The 18391-nt window shown below is 37.2% G+C and overlaps 1 protein-coding gene across 1 annotated transcript in view; it reads left to right on the top strand.

Moving 5' to 3' along the window:
- Positions 1–18391, top strand: part of mib1 (E3 ubiquitin-protein ligase mind bomb 1) — a 190567-nt gene that overhangs the window by 33288 nt on the left and 138888 nt on the right. Inside the window, exon 11 of the mRNA XM_073080657.1 lies at positions 13755–13906. Coding sequence (XP_072936758.1) covers positions 13755–13906 — 152 coding nt within the window. The remainder of the gene's footprint in view (positions 1–13754; positions 13907–18391) is intronic.

Raw genomic sequence — 18391 nt, 5'->3', positions numbered from 1 at the left:
ACAATAGGTATTGAGTAAATATCAAACGTTTTATCTACGCTCTCAAAGTTTAGCTGAAACAAAACTTGTAGGTGGCAAGTACTCGCAGTTTTACGACACGTCTGGTTATCAGTTGCGCGCTTTGTTACGAGTTATACAACAGTATAACTTCCATACTCGTACACATTATACATATATGTATGTATATTTATATGAGGGTTGTGTTCCCTCGCACACCTGTATTAAATGCCGCTCAGTGCTTCTCATTATCTCTGTAACTGTTGTAAATTAAGAACATAATATTATCATGTCTCCCGTCAACCGTGTTCTGAAGTGCTTTATGATAATGTAATATCGTGTTTCATATATAAACAAAGCAACGAGCTTTTTAATGAGTAATTAGCCATACTATTTTCATACATTGTAACTTAAGCTCGTATCTACTGTGTTTATATTAAAGTACATTTTATTCGCCGGTTTAAAAACTATGAACAATTTTTATCAAGTAGCGATTTAAAAGCGTTGTTTGTAGAGTTGCTACTGGAAGTATCTTTAAAAATTCTTTTTATGTACGACAACCTGGGAAAAGTTCCACTTAGTTTCGTCCGCCGCCGTAGCGTACCGTATCTAAGTAAGAACTACTAAGGGGAGTGGTTGGGAAGTCCAGGGACGCTTTTAAGACGTTTCCATAATAAATGTCAGCTACGAACTGTAGCCGCTTTCCGCAACTTGAGGTATCCCACGGAAATCCGTGGTTTTATTATTTTTATCTCTTGAAGCGTCCAATATTAAAGTGGTTTTGTAAAATGTCTGCACTCGTTTTAAATATGAAACGGAGTCGTTGTGAAACGTGAGGGAATCACTTCATCTGAACTCAAAATATTTACACATGTGACCGAGTAAGCCGAATTACCAAAGACGCACGTGAAGCCAGAGAGGAATTATTGGTACATATAATTTTTGTTTTGTAAAAGGAGACTGATTTTCGGCGAACGGATGTAACGCCCCGCTGGAGCTTCATCAAAGTGAAATCTGTACGTGAATTCTTATGAAAGTCGCCCGACGCTCCGGGGAGAGGTCCGGGCGACCGCTCGCGCCCCTCGTGCCGCGCCCTGCCCTGTAGGATTGCCAGACACTAAAATAACACTTAGGATAAAAATAACTTTTCTATTATTTTTGTGAAAAGTTAAAGTTATCATGAATCTTTTCGCCTTTGAGTATTTTCTTATTAATAGACAATTAAAGTATAACAAGCGTAAATAAAATTGTATTTCGGTAAAAGTAAAAACATACAACTTGAACCAATATCAATAGATGCTGGCATTGGAGGCCCTGCTACTTGTCAAATATTTACGCGCTGATATTTCCAATAAAATCGAATGCAGGTCATTATGATCGGACAATCCGGCTCAATCCCTATAATTTGGCATCCCTATTGCCAACGAGATCCGAACAGTACCCGCGAGCGCGGAAACCGTCTCTCTGAGCGTAGAGATAAAACGTATGTTCATTTTATTTCCACATTTGTCAGCGTTCGTTTTGTGCCCACTAACATAAATTGGATGCGGAGGGAAACCTCGCAGGTGAATGTAAAATAGCCGGCTTTTCCCAAGATAATACCGCCGAAATTTTACGACACCATTATGGGATTTATTGGCCGTGTCACATTCGGAAGAAGTGATATTTCTTTAAATATTTTTTGTAAAATATTTGCGAAGCCGAGGCCTTCACTTGAGAGTTCGCACCTGAACAATAAAAATCAACCCACGCCGCCGGCATTGCCGTGACAGCTGCTTCAGTTTACACCATTCAAACGGTTTTCTTTAAGATTTTAAAATTGTCCTTAACAACGATTTTTTTTATGTTGAACAGAATCATAGCATTTTTTAAAGTGAAAAATAGGTATACAAATGATAACTTCTAAACTGAATCGTCACATCCATTATTGATCCAAATAACATTGCAACGCATATTAATTCGGAAAGTTTTAAACATTTAATCTACATTCAAATATATTCAAGCATTGTCAATAACTGTTGTCGCATCCTAGTGACTGAAACGAGCGTTAAATTAAATGCACCAACTCGCAGACAGCTCCGTTAAACGTTACGCGCCGAATTCATTTGATATTCGCCTCCGTGTTCCTATGAGGCGGGTGCTTCAAATGAACACATGTTTTCTTTCCAATAATGCACTTTATTCGTATTGTCAATAGTTTACCTGATGTCAATGTCATTCCGTAATGACTGGAACAGTCGTTCAATTAAGGGTCCCAACAGGCTAGCTACTTTGAGCATCGGAGATCGATTTAGCTGCATTTTAGAACGTAGATGTCACGATGAAATGTTACACCCCGCACGTGATCGTAGGTATTTTTAGACTCTTGATGCAGCAACTGAATGCTAAAAATGCAATGCACCATTAATGCTTTTTCGATACTGCGACCGAACGCAGCAAGTCGCTAAAACGTGATACAACATGGATGCAAATGCCAAAACTGGCATCGCCGAAGCTCAAAGTACATAGCACGTTTGTTATCGCCATAAACGCTTCTCACGTACCTCATTGCAGTGAGACACTCGCTTCTGTCTATATCACGAGGGTGACTCAAATGTCCACGTATCTGCATATGTGTGATTGTACTCTATTCGTCCATTGTCAATAACTGCTGTCGCATCCTAAATACTGAAATAGGCGTTCAATCAAAAGCTACGACTTGCAAACAGGCCCGTTAAACGCTACACGCCGGATGCCAGCCTGACACTCGCCTCCATTGATATAACGAGGGTGGTTTAAACCAATACGAGTATGCATACGTTAATGCAAACAAGTATATCATGAATACATTTTCTACGAATTGAATCTATTATTCTCTACTATTAACAGACGACAGTGTGTTGCGACCATCGCTGTACGTGTACGTACTGTTTTTTAAAGTGGGGAATCCTGGTTCAATCCCTACTCATGTACCTAAGTATCTGTCTCCATGTTGTCGAGATTATTTTCTTAAAGTAAACAAATGTATAAAATAGATGTAATACTTATAATGAATACGAGCACTATTGACGATTATTAAAAATGCCGTCCCTCGATCTATAATTACGCCTCGCTCGATTCTATCCGAAAGATATCAAATCGATTTGTCCATAAAATATTAATCCGTTAAATTAAAAAAAAAAACTGACGATAATAAAGTTAAACGACACGTCGCAGATGAAATCACACGAGTGGTTTTTCGACGCGGTACCTGCGATCGGCTGGTCCACCCTGCCCACTGTCAGTAACTGTTGTCGCGTCCTAATGTCTGGAACAGGCGTTCAATTAAACGTGTCAACTCACTGCAGATAGCTATGTTAAACGGTACATGTCGGATACCAAACTGGCGCTTCTCGTGTACAGTCCATTTGAAATTGAATTAGGCCCTATAGTTCTACAGTTTGTATAGGGTATTGAGGTGTCAGGGTTATTGCCAAATGTCTCTTTATGCAGTTTGTTCAAGTATTATTGTTGAATTTAGGAAAATAAGTGATTAAGACGACTATTTTAATGTCTTCCATTTTATATTCTATATTTATTATCTATTTATTAGGCATCTAAAAGTATTTTTTTATATGGCTACTTTACTAGTAATGTTTTGATATTGCTACTCTCTTGTAAACAAATTCAATAGGAAGCAGTGATAATACGAAAACTTTCACGGGAGAGAATTTTGTGGTCTACTTAGTGAATAAAACATTATCAGTAAGTAGATACAAAGAAGGTTGCCGCAGTCAACTTAGGAGATCAAATAATTAGCTAATGAATTTCGTGAGCGCTCTATTTTTCTTCATAAATATTTTCCTTATGGCCTGTTACCACGAGCTGTCGATAAATTTATGGAAGGGACGGCGTCACCTGAAATTTTATGATTCCTTTCTTCGCCACCCGTAGGTCCTTTTTAAGGTAAAGTTATAGTTGTCGTCTAAGCAGAAATCGAGAATATCGTATCAACTACATTTACTCGTGGTTATAGTGAATAAAAGTTTATTTATAGCCAAATGTCAAGTTTAAACTTCCATTTTCCGCTCGGAAAAATAAAATATTTCACTTGCATCCATTTGTGACATTTGACACAGTGAAAACTTTTCGAAATATATTTCAAAATAAAATAGAAAAATGTATGTATCTAATTTCTGTACTGCCTTTTTCTAGTTCTCCCATTTATAATAGTTAAGAATTATAATACAGCTAAGCTCGACCAAAAGAAACATTCGACATCAATGTAGGTAATTCGTGCAAGTAACTGGCCTTAACAAATATTGTCAGGAACCAATACGAGTAATGTCGGTATTGATTAGACCAGCCCTGTGCGACCCCCAGATATGCCAGAGCCACATTTCTGCCACCTGTGTCGCGGCCACGGCGATAGTTTGAAAAACTCCCCATATTCCCCGCCGTATTCCCGGCGAACTCGCGTCATTGTAATATTCACATAGTAAACACTTTTTCTTTTTCAACATTTATGTAACTGTTGGGAAAATTCTCCAAATGGTTATTACAAATGCCCAACAATTTTTCCACTGTAACAAAAAGTTTCTGGTGCTTTCGACTTTTTTGGGGCTTTCACCATTGTCTTACAAACTGGCTGCGTGGCAAATGTCCCATTTACGATTTTATTTGTTACATGCCGGGGATTTTTACATGGATATACTTTTGTTATTCGGAAATATTTTAGTAATAATAACATTACAATTGTTTTGAATAATGCCAGAGCCGAAATGATTCTTAAGACCTAATATTAAATTCATAAGTTGAGAAGCTTAGCCGTCTTGGATTTTTTCGCATTCAATTCTTCTAACTTAAATTCGAATTAATCTCATGCCGCCAGTCTACTTTTTATTATTTTGTTATAAATATATATGCGTTGATAACGATACAAATTTTAAATTACAAATATCCTCCCCCTCTAGTTTTGGCAAAAGATGCTGCAGTGTGGTCGCACAACAATTATGATTATTTCCTTTTAGGACTTTATCCGGCGTCTTTTGTCCCGTCCGCTTATTCCAGCTTCGTCCCTATAGTTAATTAACGTGGGTGCTTGCGGGGCGAGATTTTTTATGTTCTCTCCATACGTGGGAATTATCCTGTAAGCTACGTGGGAGAGGGCGGTCTAATTCCTTTGTAACGATATTTCCTTCAGTTTTGCTACCAGCACTAATGGCTGTCGCTGTCCTGCTCCTGTCAGTTAATTGTCGTGTGATGTACAATGGAATTGTAGCCTTACGTAAGATTGTTTTAATCTTTTAATAACGTTCTGGTTTCGAAGAAATATTTAAACTTTAAACGTAGTTCTAGGTTTTGTTTATGTTTTAATAATATTATTATTTTTATTAAACGTAGGTCTAAGTTTTGTTTATGTTTTAACAATATTATCTTATATATAAAAATTATCGTGTCACAATGATAGTAACTGTACCTCCGAAATGGCTTTATCGATTTTGACCAAATTTTATATTCAGTAGGTCTGAGAATCGGCTATCTATTTTTCATACCGCTAAGTGATAAGGGTTGTTCAACTTTAACATTTTTTTTATTTATATGGCACCACAACATTTGCCGGGTCAGCTAGATATTTATAAAATCTATTGAATGAAGAACAATTTATACAAATCTTTAATTTTTTTAAAGCAAGCTATCGTTACGATGGATGAATAACAAAGCTCTTCATTATTATCGATTGTAAATAATGTCATTATACATATACTTTCGTGGACGTGGTCTTATAGTTATTTGTAGGTAACTCTCATTGCAATATAAGAAAAAGAAACGGTATTATCCAAAGACTTCGAATTCATAAAAATATTCTCAAAAAACATGAATTATTCGCTATTACTATAATGGACTAGCGCCATTATATGAATAAAGTTTGAAGTATAAAAATGTCTGAAAGTGGTGCTAGTAACTGAGGCAATTTATGCTAGTGGTCGCAAATTGAGCAAAGATTTGGTCTCAGTGCCGGTCTAATGACCGCTCTAAGAATTCTTGCGAGAGATGAGAGCCTTCAAGATAGCAAAAGAACCCTGCGGCATTCTTTACCAACTAACGAACCTCACAATCTTTATTAATTGGAGCATAATAATTACAAAATTGCCACATTATACTTAGAAGTAGCATAAAAGCAGCAGTATATGATACTAGCTTTTCCACTTGTGTGAAATTAGGAAAAAAACATTTCGTAATAATATGTGTATCTACGTACATTCGAAGTAATGAAGCTTTTTATTTATATAATGTACCTTATTTATATGGAGGTAATAAAGCTTTCCTCGAATAAATATTAGACCAGGTCCAGTGGTTTTTCAAGATTATGTTTACTTAACATATAAACAAGCCTCTGTACCTCCAATATGTAAATAGGCCTAAAACAAAGGCATATAAATATTAAGCATTCGTTATACGGATCCAGTCTAAATAGGTATTATTTCAATGTGAATATCACTAAGGATCATACTTAAGATTATAGAACCTACATTCAATATTATAGTACAGCTCTGCAAGGAGCACGAAGTCCGTCTTAAATCAAAATTTAAAATCCTAAATTGCAGACGACGACAGTGCGAGGGTGTGAGCCGGAGTCGGGGCGGGCGCTCAGCACTAAATCTCGCCGAGTACATTACCGTTTTCCAATATCTAAAGCAAAGCGCTCAACGCTACTGCGCTCCAGCAGAATAACAAAGAACTGCGTGCTTGAGATATTGAGCACTAATGGACTGCGGTATTTGTGAAACGACCTACTTTATTTCTAATGATTATGTCTTTAACCGTTTGCTGTGTTGCAATCATAATCTAATCGGTTTTTGGCACTAGATTTAAGTGGTTTGACTCCGGATACACTACAGCCTAGATTTGCCTTTTAATAGCAGTGTTTTGTGTTCCGAAGGGAATGTCGATGTTGATGGGAAGAGCATAGTTACAAGAGGTGTTCCAACTTAGTCTTCAGGGGTAGCAAAGAATTTGTAGCCGAATATAGGTATGAGTCCAATCCTATTCAGGGTTGACAACAGATGTCCATGAGCGGCAAAGGCCACTTCTTATCTACTTATGGACTGCATGTTTATTTACTTTTATGTTTAGTATGGTCACTTTCTATCTAGGTACTTATGAGCTGCACGTTCATTTGTTTTATGTCTAGTATTAAAAAAACTTGCATGGATCTCTCCACACTACAAATTGTGTATAGAAGTAGAAGCATAGTTTACGACGCATCAGTTCGGACGGGTGGAGATACAGCCTGCCGTCCAACCCTACTATCAAGTGTTATTAAACATACCAAAAGGGCCCGAGTACGATTATTATCGTTCGTTACATGTTATAACAACCGTGAATGACTACTTGATGCCCTACGAAGGGCGGAAACGATAAATTTTTGTGTAATTTTTCTATTGAAGTGTTTTTGGGTTTATATATATTATTACGAGTAGTTTACCTTCTAAACTCAAATTGACTAATTATTTTCTAGCCTCATAAACTTATTTGTATAATGGTAACCTATTCAATGTATTTTTTTAATTTTTATATGTCCGCAGGGTTGGGAAAGGGCTACAATAATTTTAATGAGGATCGCATTTAAATCAACCGATTTGACTTGTTGATGCCTATTTTTCATCTTAAAATATAATAATTGTGTACGTTTCTTTGAAGATAAATAAAAAAAAATATTTGTTGAGTGCATGGATAGGCTTAGCCGCGTTGGTAAGCTCAAATGCTAAAAAATATAAACGAACAATGAAAATTACCTTTACTAAAAATAATTTAGACTATAAATAGTTTTCTGCTAGAAATAAAAAAACTCATATTCATCCCACATCTATGCGTTCAGTTCAGTATTGTTCACCGTTGTTTCATCAAACACACTATGTAAATCCATACGCATAGGCGGGGAGGATTATTTCCGCACAATCAATCACGACCGAGATGAAGGCGCAACACCAGCGCAGAGCCACTGTACGTACAAGCAACTCATTGATAGCTGCCATCATTGAGCCAATCGATACGGATTGTCGGATTAATACGCTTAAGTTATCGCTTCCAGTGTTAGTTTATTGTATTGTGTGCTTAACAATAACAAGAGGAATATATCTACTAAGAGATAGAGGTCTAGAATATAAGAGTGGTATTTTTTATGCTTAAGTAGAGCTATATTCAATTTAGTGTGTGTAGTAGTAGTACAATAAAGAAAAATATACTATTTACAACAATATAATTACAATACAACAGTGTAAGAGTATACATTATTTTCAAAATAAAGCTAAGTTGGATTCCACTGGCAAACCTAATTTTATATGACTGAGAATTTACTACAAGATTCTGATGGATTTTATATCAAGAAAATGGTCTTTAACCATAACTACTTCTCAAACCAATAATGATATTATAAGGATGTGAATTAATACTACAAATTAGTAACAAAGTGGAACACCGAAAGAATAATAAAATAACATCAATCGTTTTCCTAAACCGTAATATAGTCAATATTCGCTTCCTTTAGATATCTGTAGGTACAGGTAGACGAAACGCAATCAGTTAGCACAAGACCACAATACTAGACTGATACAGCCGAGTCTTCGACGCAAATTGCTGTACTAATTGGTTGATTAATTCAAGAACTTAGTACGAGTACTCGTAAGTATTCACGTGGAATTGTGTTAGATATGAATAAAATAATGTTGTCTAAGATTTTTTACATTTATAAGCAAATCATTTGAATTCGTTCCTGATGACGTCATTATTAGTCAAGTTTGCTTGTATCAAAATTGTCCCTTAAATATATTATAATTATAGCAGGTAAGTATCCCAGAGAGATAAATCAAGGTAGAAATGGTCGATGGGTGTGTTTTTATAAACTATTTGTATTATTCATCGTTAAGCCAACAAGATAAACGCCATCGACACGAGTATTTAAATTTATCCACTTAGTTTATAACAGACTCATTAATTTAGTTTGGACAATCAATTAATATTTTATCTTTCCCGATATTCTATAAATTTAAAATTACATTCCCTGAACCGTTTGTATTTGGCAAATTTCCATGCAACGATAAAACCAATATATTTTCTGTTGTTGTCGTTGTTGATGCCTGTGAATTTTATGAATGCCGCTTATGAAATTTGAATGGATTTAATTTTGCTTTCAACCGATTGATAAATGTTATTATTTATGATGTTGTTGTGGTTTTTGACTTGTTTATTAAGCCGAATTATATTTATCTAAGCGAATATGCAACGAATAATAAATCGAGTATATTTTATCAACCTCAGTGTCAGCATTTAACATTTGTTCGAATAAACTCGATTGTGGTGAACCACTATTATTGAGAATATTGATTTTATAGATATAGCCGTAACACAAATATGCCCTATACAATTCACTATAAATACATTTAAATACAACAAGTATTTACTGAGTGAATCGCTTGACTCTATTAATATAAAATACACTGTTTGGCAAATCCTAATTCTATATACTTTTCATACACAAAGGAAGACATTCATTTAAAAACTATCTATTTAATAGAAACAATAAATAAAGAACGCATAAATAAATAAACCTGTTTTTAAAGTAGTGACTTGCATGTTAACCGGTTAATTTCACAGTTGTATTCGCAAGAGATAAATATCCTTCCCAGTAATATGATAAGGATATCAATCCCTTCGTGTCCCTTCAATAAAAATAGTGTAACCATAAAAATAAATAAAAACAGCGTCGGTAGGTAAGCCCGCGCGTGAAAAGCGCGTCCGGGCGGGCGTCCGGGCGGGCGGCCGGGCGGCGGGCGGGCGCGGCGTCGGGTGGTGGCGGCGCCCGGCGTCGGCAGCGCTCTGTTGCCGCGCTATATGGCCCGTGAATAATCCTCCCGTAATACTAGATGTAATGGTTTGGAATTAAACAATTAGCTGTTTCTTTCTGCCTCGTCAATGATGGAGCTGCGCCTCAATGCTATCGAACACGGACTTCCGTTAAAAGTATTTGTCTTCCATGAACCGGCTGATTCATTAAATTGCATTAAGCTGGTTTTGCTCTCGAGCTAAATAACTGTGCATTATTTTGCTCTGAAGTATTTTTTGAGGACGATTTCAACATTATTAAGCTTCGCTTACGATTTTTACTATATTCATACGCCATAATTTTAAAGTATTCTTGAGGATCATTTAACATTTTAAAGCTTTGCTTACACTTTTTACGATATTCTACTATCTATTCAACATTGAACGGAATCGAAATAACATTGTACAAAAGATTTTAAATCAGTATTGGGTGTGAAAATGGATGTATGTATTCCACATATATTTGCCTCACGACCATTCTTTAACAGTAAGTTCGAAAGGCAGCCAAATTAAAATGGAACTGTTTGAGTCACGTTTGCCGCCGCGTTGCCAGCTGTATTTAGAGTAGAACGTGCGAGGAAACGGAGGAAATTCTATTTCGTGAAAATTTAATAAAAAAATCCTAGGATTTAACACATATTCGTAGTATTGGGTTCTTGGGTAGAATATAATATTTTTAGGGTTCCGTATCACGTACAAATTTTAAAAAGGTCTGCATGTCTAACCGCCCGACACAGGAGACTATCTCCTGAATCGTAATACATAGACACTTTATTTTATTTTCAAAGTGTGCATTATTGTAGCCGCTATACTAACAAATACTAAGTCAGATATATCAATTTATATAATTTTCCCTCGTAATATTGTCTTAAGTTTTACCCAATAATATACGTGTATTGCAGTGCCATTTGTATTCAGAGTTTCATATAAACCAAATAGTCTCAGCTGTTGTAATAACTGCTACGTGTCAAAATCCGACTTATGTAGTTTCTAAAAACACTTCCAAGCCGTCCCCTTTGTATTTGTTCTGTGAGAGATGAGAATTTTCTCCTAGAGTTAGATAAACTTCCGGACAATCACGATCCTCTTTGGATTCGGTTCGCGAAAAATAGAAATATGACACATTGTGTTTTCAATATTCTTTCTAAAGTATTGATTATTTTCAGCGATGACGCGCAGATTAGAAGTACAATTATATTGTAAGATTTTCAAAACATGTTAGAAGAAAATTATATAACATTTCGTTTCGTTCAATATTATGTTTTATTACTCTGTTTTGTGTGCAAAAGTCACTTTAATTAAGATAAATACTAAATTAGGACTAAGTTTGATACTGGCTATCAACCGTGACATCGCCGGCGACTCGGCGCGCCCTCGCGACCCGCCCTTCGCTTTAGGGTCGACCACTTTCCGACGCGTATCTTATCTTTGAGTAATTACGTTGTTGTTTTGTATTGTTATTGTCCTACCACCGGCCGGTTGTTTATATTTTTCTTATATTAGGGTCTCTGCAAGGGTCACCCGGTTTGCCCCCTTTGTTTTATTATTTAATTTTTATCAGATTAATAACTACATTGGGTTCCATAGAACAAGTTAAAGCCTACGTTTCTGGTTTCAGCAACTAGCAAAAGCAAGAATGCTTATAGGATTGGCAAATTATTGGACTTTTAGTGGTAGTTTGTAGTAGGTAGTTAAGATTAAACCATGTCTCATTGTTCTATTGTGTCTTGGGGGAGTAATTCTTGTTTGTAATTTTTAATTTCGTTTTGCTTTTCCGGAGGCAATAAATTACGACTTGTTTCCTTAATAATTAAGACTCTCAACAAATATAAGTTTCTAACTTGTACAACACAAAATAATATTTTCATCTTAAATCTAAAACTTTCTTAAACCTAAAACTGTGTTGTCAATAAAACGTTACAAAACATTGCTGTGGTTGAGTTCTTTACAAAATCTCACGTGACGTTTAAGACTTACTTTCCTTGTTATATTTTACGTCATTCTGCATCGTAAAAACGATACGTAGTGTAATACTAAGATATAACGATATAGGACACTCATACGTGTCGGCGACGGCGTCGTGCAGCCAACGCTGCACCTGAGAATATTGCCACGTAAATCAAATTTCTTATTTCGCCTCAACACTTATTCCCGCCTTAGATGCTTACCAAAAGCCGCAATTGCACCTTTGAAAAGAAAATGTCGTCAGGTTTTTTCTTATTCGTATAATATTTATTTTACGTTGATGATCACGAAAACGTGTGAATTAAGAAACTGGTGAAAACATCTTCAGTACTTTATTATGTTTGTTAGCCGATGTGTTATTTTTATTTTGTATGTCCTGGTTTTCTAGGCTAATTACTTGTTTGTGGAAGAAACCGCTTTTTGAAAAAGATAAGGATATCCATTCTTAGTTTTATTTTGTTTTATACAAAAAAGTCACAAAACATAATGTACTAATGAAATGCAAACCTCGCTACTGAATTATATTTTTCATTGTATATTGTGTTTGTAATTAGATTTGATTGATTAAATCAAATCATATGCGCATATGAATTGTTAATTTATACACGTTTAGGCGGCGTACATCTGTGGTTAACACTTACTAGGTGTAAGCAACTATTGACAATTGTCGATTGTAATTACCGGTGATCCAATCAGCGGCGGACTTAAAGCAATTAAATAATTAGTATTAGCTTGTAAAGCAAACGATATTGCCGTCATGAATTACAGGCTGTAATGGCCATCTATATGCCAATGGGATTAATATTGAATGCTGGTATTCTGTACGGAATTACTGCGTCTCTGGTCGAGCTTACACTGAATTACAGCCGTTGATATAGCCGGTGTCGCGTGCCGGCTCAGCGCAACTAATTCTTTACCGCTAATTGATTATTTCAGTTCAGCGATAGCGGCTCATGCATTTATTACTGCAATCACTTCGCAAATCAGTTAAATCGCTAAATCTAGGTTAGATTTTCAACTTAAAGTTGTTTTGGTGCATTACCTATATTGCAGATGCGTAAATAGCGAGTAGGTAGGTATAATAACTGATAAATAAAAAGTATCGTTCTAAAATTTTGCTACGCGTTTTATAAAATAAGTAGGAGTTATTGAATACGAACTTAAACAAACTCAAAGTATTATGAGTTCTGATCTAAAATATCTCAAACGATATTGACGTCAAACGTTCTGAAAAGAATCTATAAATATTCTGGCAATTTTATCTTTTTAAATAAAAATAAGTTAATATAATTTGCCTATAAACATTGTTACGTTTATTTAAATATGATTTAATTTTAAAATTTAATTTTTGTAAGTGCTACTCCAGAAAGAAAATCACTCATCTCCCGGTCCTTTGCAAATTAATTGTGGAATGACAGAGCACAACGCTCAGCTCTCTTAATGCACGCTCACAAAGCGAAACGGCTTGGGCCGCGCCGCCGCGGCACGTAGCTCCTGTGATTATGATAATGACGGTAGCCGCGCTTTTTGCGCCGTTCGCCCTATATTGTGAAGCTCGACACCATTCTAGATCAGCTCCAGCTCCGTACAGAGCATCCCACCACGACCTTGCTCGCCGCTCGCCTTACACCGCTCGTCTTAACTACTTCGAGACGCTTATAAATTATGCAAGTCTCCATAATCCACGCCCTAAACGCCTTCTCCGCCGCCTCAATTATTCATTCGGGCGGTTTGATGTTTTAGAAAATTGTCGCGATGCTCCAGACGGGCTTCGTTGTATAATTCAAAATCTAATGTTTTCAGCGCAGCTGCCACCTCATTCAACCCGCGAGCCTATACGCACCGGTGAAATATCTTATACACCCCAAAGTTCTTTAGCTCAACATATCCTGTGTGTATTTATTTAGGGCGGTACGTGGATATACTGATATATATTTAATTCTTTTCAGGACTCTGAAGGCGATACACCACTGCATGACGCTATTTCTAAGAAACGTGATGATATGCTAACGTTGCTTCTGGACCACGGAGCAGACATGACCCTGACGAACAACAATGGCTTCAACGCGCTCCACCATGCAGCACTACGAGGAAATCCAAGGTATATTTATAATATGTATGGGTTACCTAAACTTGCGAAAGATACGTATTTTTTGCCTTCGCCTTTGTATTAGCAATAACTCGGTGGATACTTTCGTGTTTTATGGCTCGTAATAAAATATGCTTGTATAAGTAAACAAACCAACAACACGAAAAATGCGGTACTTTATAATGAATACGCCCGAATAACGCGTACATGTACTCGTACCGGATACCTACAGAGTTGTGATAATATTCGAGCCGCACGTATCTACATAAGACCTTTATTTTGTGGACTTTGAAATAAACATAACGTCGCTTGTTGTCCGTCATTATCCCTAGGAAAATGGGTAGTTATGAGCGAGCCTGGCGCACAATAAACTGCTACGCGCCTAATGTCGTGGTCCGAAAGAGCGTCTCATGTGACGTCTTTATTAGTTCGTACCACGTGCTCACATTTGGCTAAAAGAACATTTTGTCTAATTTGGCCTGGGAAATGAATATGTATCTTATTTTATTAAGGAATTTATTGTAATATAGAATAGCGTTCAGTTAAGGGATACGAGTCCCCCTTTTAGGAATGATTGTCTACCTAAAGGAGACAATAAGAATTTGATAAACCCTTAGTAGGTACTTAAGACCGGGTAAAGTGTTTAAGTAATCAGTCTACCAGTGTGTAAGACGTTTTGTTATACTTTTTGCCTTTTGCCGAGGAAGGGTCGCCAGTTTGAAGATCTAATAGTTCTATATATACCTATCCTCGTGTTTTTTTGTCGACGGATTTCTTTAGTCGTGTAGCTATGTACCGAGCATAATTATTAGATTAGCCACCATAATCTTTTAAAAGAAACGTAGAATTAGGGTCCATGTATGTATTTATTTTGTAGCTGAATATTACAATTCTTACCACTTCGAATTTTGGCATTGTCTACCTGACTCGCTGATGCGACGCGATGTCCATGGAAAATCATTTTTATTCAAACAGTGTCCCAGTCATGACACATTTCGTTAGTTGAATAGGATTCGCGTTTTCATCATGCTCACATACGGTGACTTCACATCCACACATGTCAACTCAGTCGTACCAATACAATCAGTTAGTTCAAAATTTAAAACATTTAGGGAAATTGTATATTTTATGAGTCGGGGAGCAAGCCTTGGATAGAATAATGAATCTCCGGCGGTCAGTCGTGCGTGAAGCGGTTTATTTGCGGAGGGTCCGAGGAGGCCTGGGTCCGCAGCGCGACGGCGGCATTCGCGTCACGTGGCCCGTCCTAGGGAAATAATACGAAATGCGCCTACGTGACCAGCTCATTATATGACGAGGACTAGATCGCGGTCATCTCCAATCCGACCAAAATATTTTATTTATGCTGCAAGTTGGATAGTTGGGTGTACAATATTGTTTTTCAATAGTATAGATATAATTATTTTGAAAGATGAAATGTGGGTTTTGCATTTTCCTATGTTGGTTGTGGACTTAGAAGTTAGTTGTTATTTTGAAAAGAGCAACTTTAATTTTAGTGTGTAATTATTTATTTATTTCTATACATTTTAAATAGCAAGTATATTGAACTACACGGACTCTAATGGAAACTAAACTTGTCTTTGAGTAAACTTCAAAATTTACAGAATAGATTTTTATATAAGGTATACTATAATAAGTAATAGGCATGACGCATTATCTAAAGCCTACAACTTTAACAATATATTTTTATGCTGTAACATCTAATTAATCTTCATTTTATTTCCGTCTAAACTACCTCCGAAGAAAAGCCATAATTTTAGATCAACATTGTGAAAAAAGTTTTTTAAGATTGTTGTTTAATGGTAATCGAATAGAAGATTGTCGTAAAACGTTTCCCGATTTTATCGCGGAATGAGAAGTCGCTCGCGACTTTTCCCATTCGACAAAAACGTTCCTCTCCCCCTGGAGATGTAAAATCGTTTTATTTTATTACTTCCGCCAGTATATCGTTATATCAAAAGTAGCAAGTGTTGTGCAGAAGGAGATCCCGCGAAGTAGCATAATTTGCAATCGTTCAAAGTTCTATTATATTTAATTTTTCTTATTTGCATCTTTTTGTGTCCCCTTTGAGTGTCTGTCAAGACACTTGTTATTTTTTCCATTACAGAAAAAATATATTAGTGTTTGCCGAATAGTAGAAATAAGTATATACTTTATTATCATTGTCCTAATGAAAACTTAATGTAAGGTTATTAAAAAAAATGGAATATTTCTAAAATTAGTTAAACCGACACCGGCGGCAGAAGCTGGCGTAACTGACACCCCTGACAGTGAACTCGCGGGTGGCGGCGCCGTGTCATTATGTCTGATTAGAAACAGTTATCTCCTGCGGTTATCGTTACAGCCGCCCTAACGAGCCCTTGTAAAACTTCGATAGCAGTTCTGTCATACATAACACTGTGATAAGCTTCCGGTTAATCATCCGCGGGTATTACACATTCATTCGCGAAGTTGGATGCTTAAGATATTTTTGTCACGTTTTACGTCTTTGATATATTGTTCGTGTAAGGGCATGGAATGCCATTAGTTACGCAACTTTATGGGCCAACGAAAATTTAATTCGGGATTGTTCTTGGTAATTTGTTGCCAAAATTTATCTCGGATTGTACTGATTAATACGCCGTGGAATCTGACGATCATTGCAAACCCAGCAGCTGCGCCGAGACGAAGCGCGGTTCGGTTCGATAAGTCGAGCATTCGCGCCCAGCATTAATCGTGAGCTTAAATATTTTAACGCGTCGTAACATTGATTTATTTGAAGCGTAATCTCAGCTCGCGGCTTGTTTGTTCGTCGGCTCAAGACGTATAGGTGAGATTAGTCGGAACGACTCGGATCCTTTTCTTCGCTGAAACCCACTAATTTAGTTTTATCTCTTTCTTTCAATCTTACCCAGAAGGCGTTAGCGCTAATAGTTTTTCCGTACAACATGAAAGCAATTTGCATTCTATATAAACGACCAGACACCCGCCGACCAACACGTCTGTACTCTATAGTTGACTATACAATGAACACAGCATTCAGGAGAGATTTATATGGTCATTGTGCTGCGTTAATTGCAGCGAATGGAGCAAAGTGCGATGGTATCGTACCATTCGAACGAGAAGTGTAATCCCCCTACAGTGCCGTTCCTGAAACCCGCACGACTAATATATTCACAGTATATTCGCAATTGAACACTTCGTAGGAACGTTAAACTTAATATTAGTTCTGTGTAATACGTAATACATTACAATTTGCATCTCCAAGATTGTAATATTTTCGTACAATAAAAAGAAAAACGATATAAAAGGATAGCAATATTGGATAATAGGAAGCAATAAGCCACGATCGGCGGGCATCTGGTTTTAATAGAATCAACACACGCCCGTATTGAAAACCCACTGGCATAGATATCGATGGCGTGGGTCCGTCACATATTTGACCGGCATCGAACACATCTCAGTATGGCAGATTTATGAGAGCCGACCGTCGGTTATAGGAGCGGGCGGTTCGCCACCAGGAGGGACGGTGGAGAGGAGTCGGGCGGTCGCGGGAGGCTCTGTTATTGTGCGACGTTTGATTTACGCACGTACCGCTATCACCCTTTTGTTTGGCCGAATACTGACTGCTGTGCCAGTTCCGCTAGCCTGAACCGAATGTTACTTTGTTGGTTTTTATTATATTCAGCTTGTTAGGTAGTACTGCCTTGGGAATTACACGCAGCTGTCAGGTGCCAGTTAGTTATCGTGGTGTATGATTTGTTCTCGTAAGTATCGTAAAAGGCAGTAAAGGCATCTATTAAATGAGTAATGTATGGAGGTGTTGTATTGTAAATTGGAATGATCGAAACGCGAGCGTTGATTGCGTGCGGAGAGCGCTGGCGCGCTGCAGCGGGCGCGGGAGGCGGCGCGGCGGCGCGGCGCGCGGCGGCTCGTCGTTACCCGCAATTAGCGGCTCTACACACGCGGATAATAATCCGCGCTCGCGCCGCCCCCCGCGCCGCATCTACCGCGCACCGCGGACGAATGCACTATGGATTCAGGGAATAAATTCATTTGTACGCAAATTGTATCGGCGCTTGCAATTAAAACTTTGTTGGCGCTCCGGCTAAGATAAATAACACTAATACATTCTGCTTATTGCGGGGAACTTGCCGGATACAGAGGATATATTAATGTTGTTCCTAATTTGTTTGGGCGGCTACGGATTAACCGTGTTGCCCTCTCAAGTTACAATACAACAATAGTCCCTTTATCCCATATTTAACTTATGATCTCCTGTGAGATTTTACAAAAAGATTAATTAGGGATTTTATACAATGGAGTGAGGTGAACTACGTTTTGTTACATAGCACTAATAACATTGCTTAATTGTTGAAACAGTTATATAATCGCGTCTGGTATTTACCTACTTGTAGCCTTTTGCTTAACATCTACATATTTTTAGATATTACCTAGTATTATACTGTTTATTGGTAATGTCTATTGTATTGTAACTGT

Source organism: Epargyreus clarus, unplaced genomic scaffold (assembly GCF_041222505.1).
Source record: "Epargyreus clarus isolate Ecla_fem2 unplaced genomic scaffold, WU_Ecla_fem_2.2 ptg000015l, whole genome shotgun sequence".
NCBI classification, from domain to species: domain Eukaryota; kingdom Metazoa; phylum Arthropoda; class Insecta; order Lepidoptera; family Hesperiidae; genus Epargyreus; species Epargyreus clarus.
This window is presented reverse-complemented; position numbering and strand designations above follow the sequence as displayed.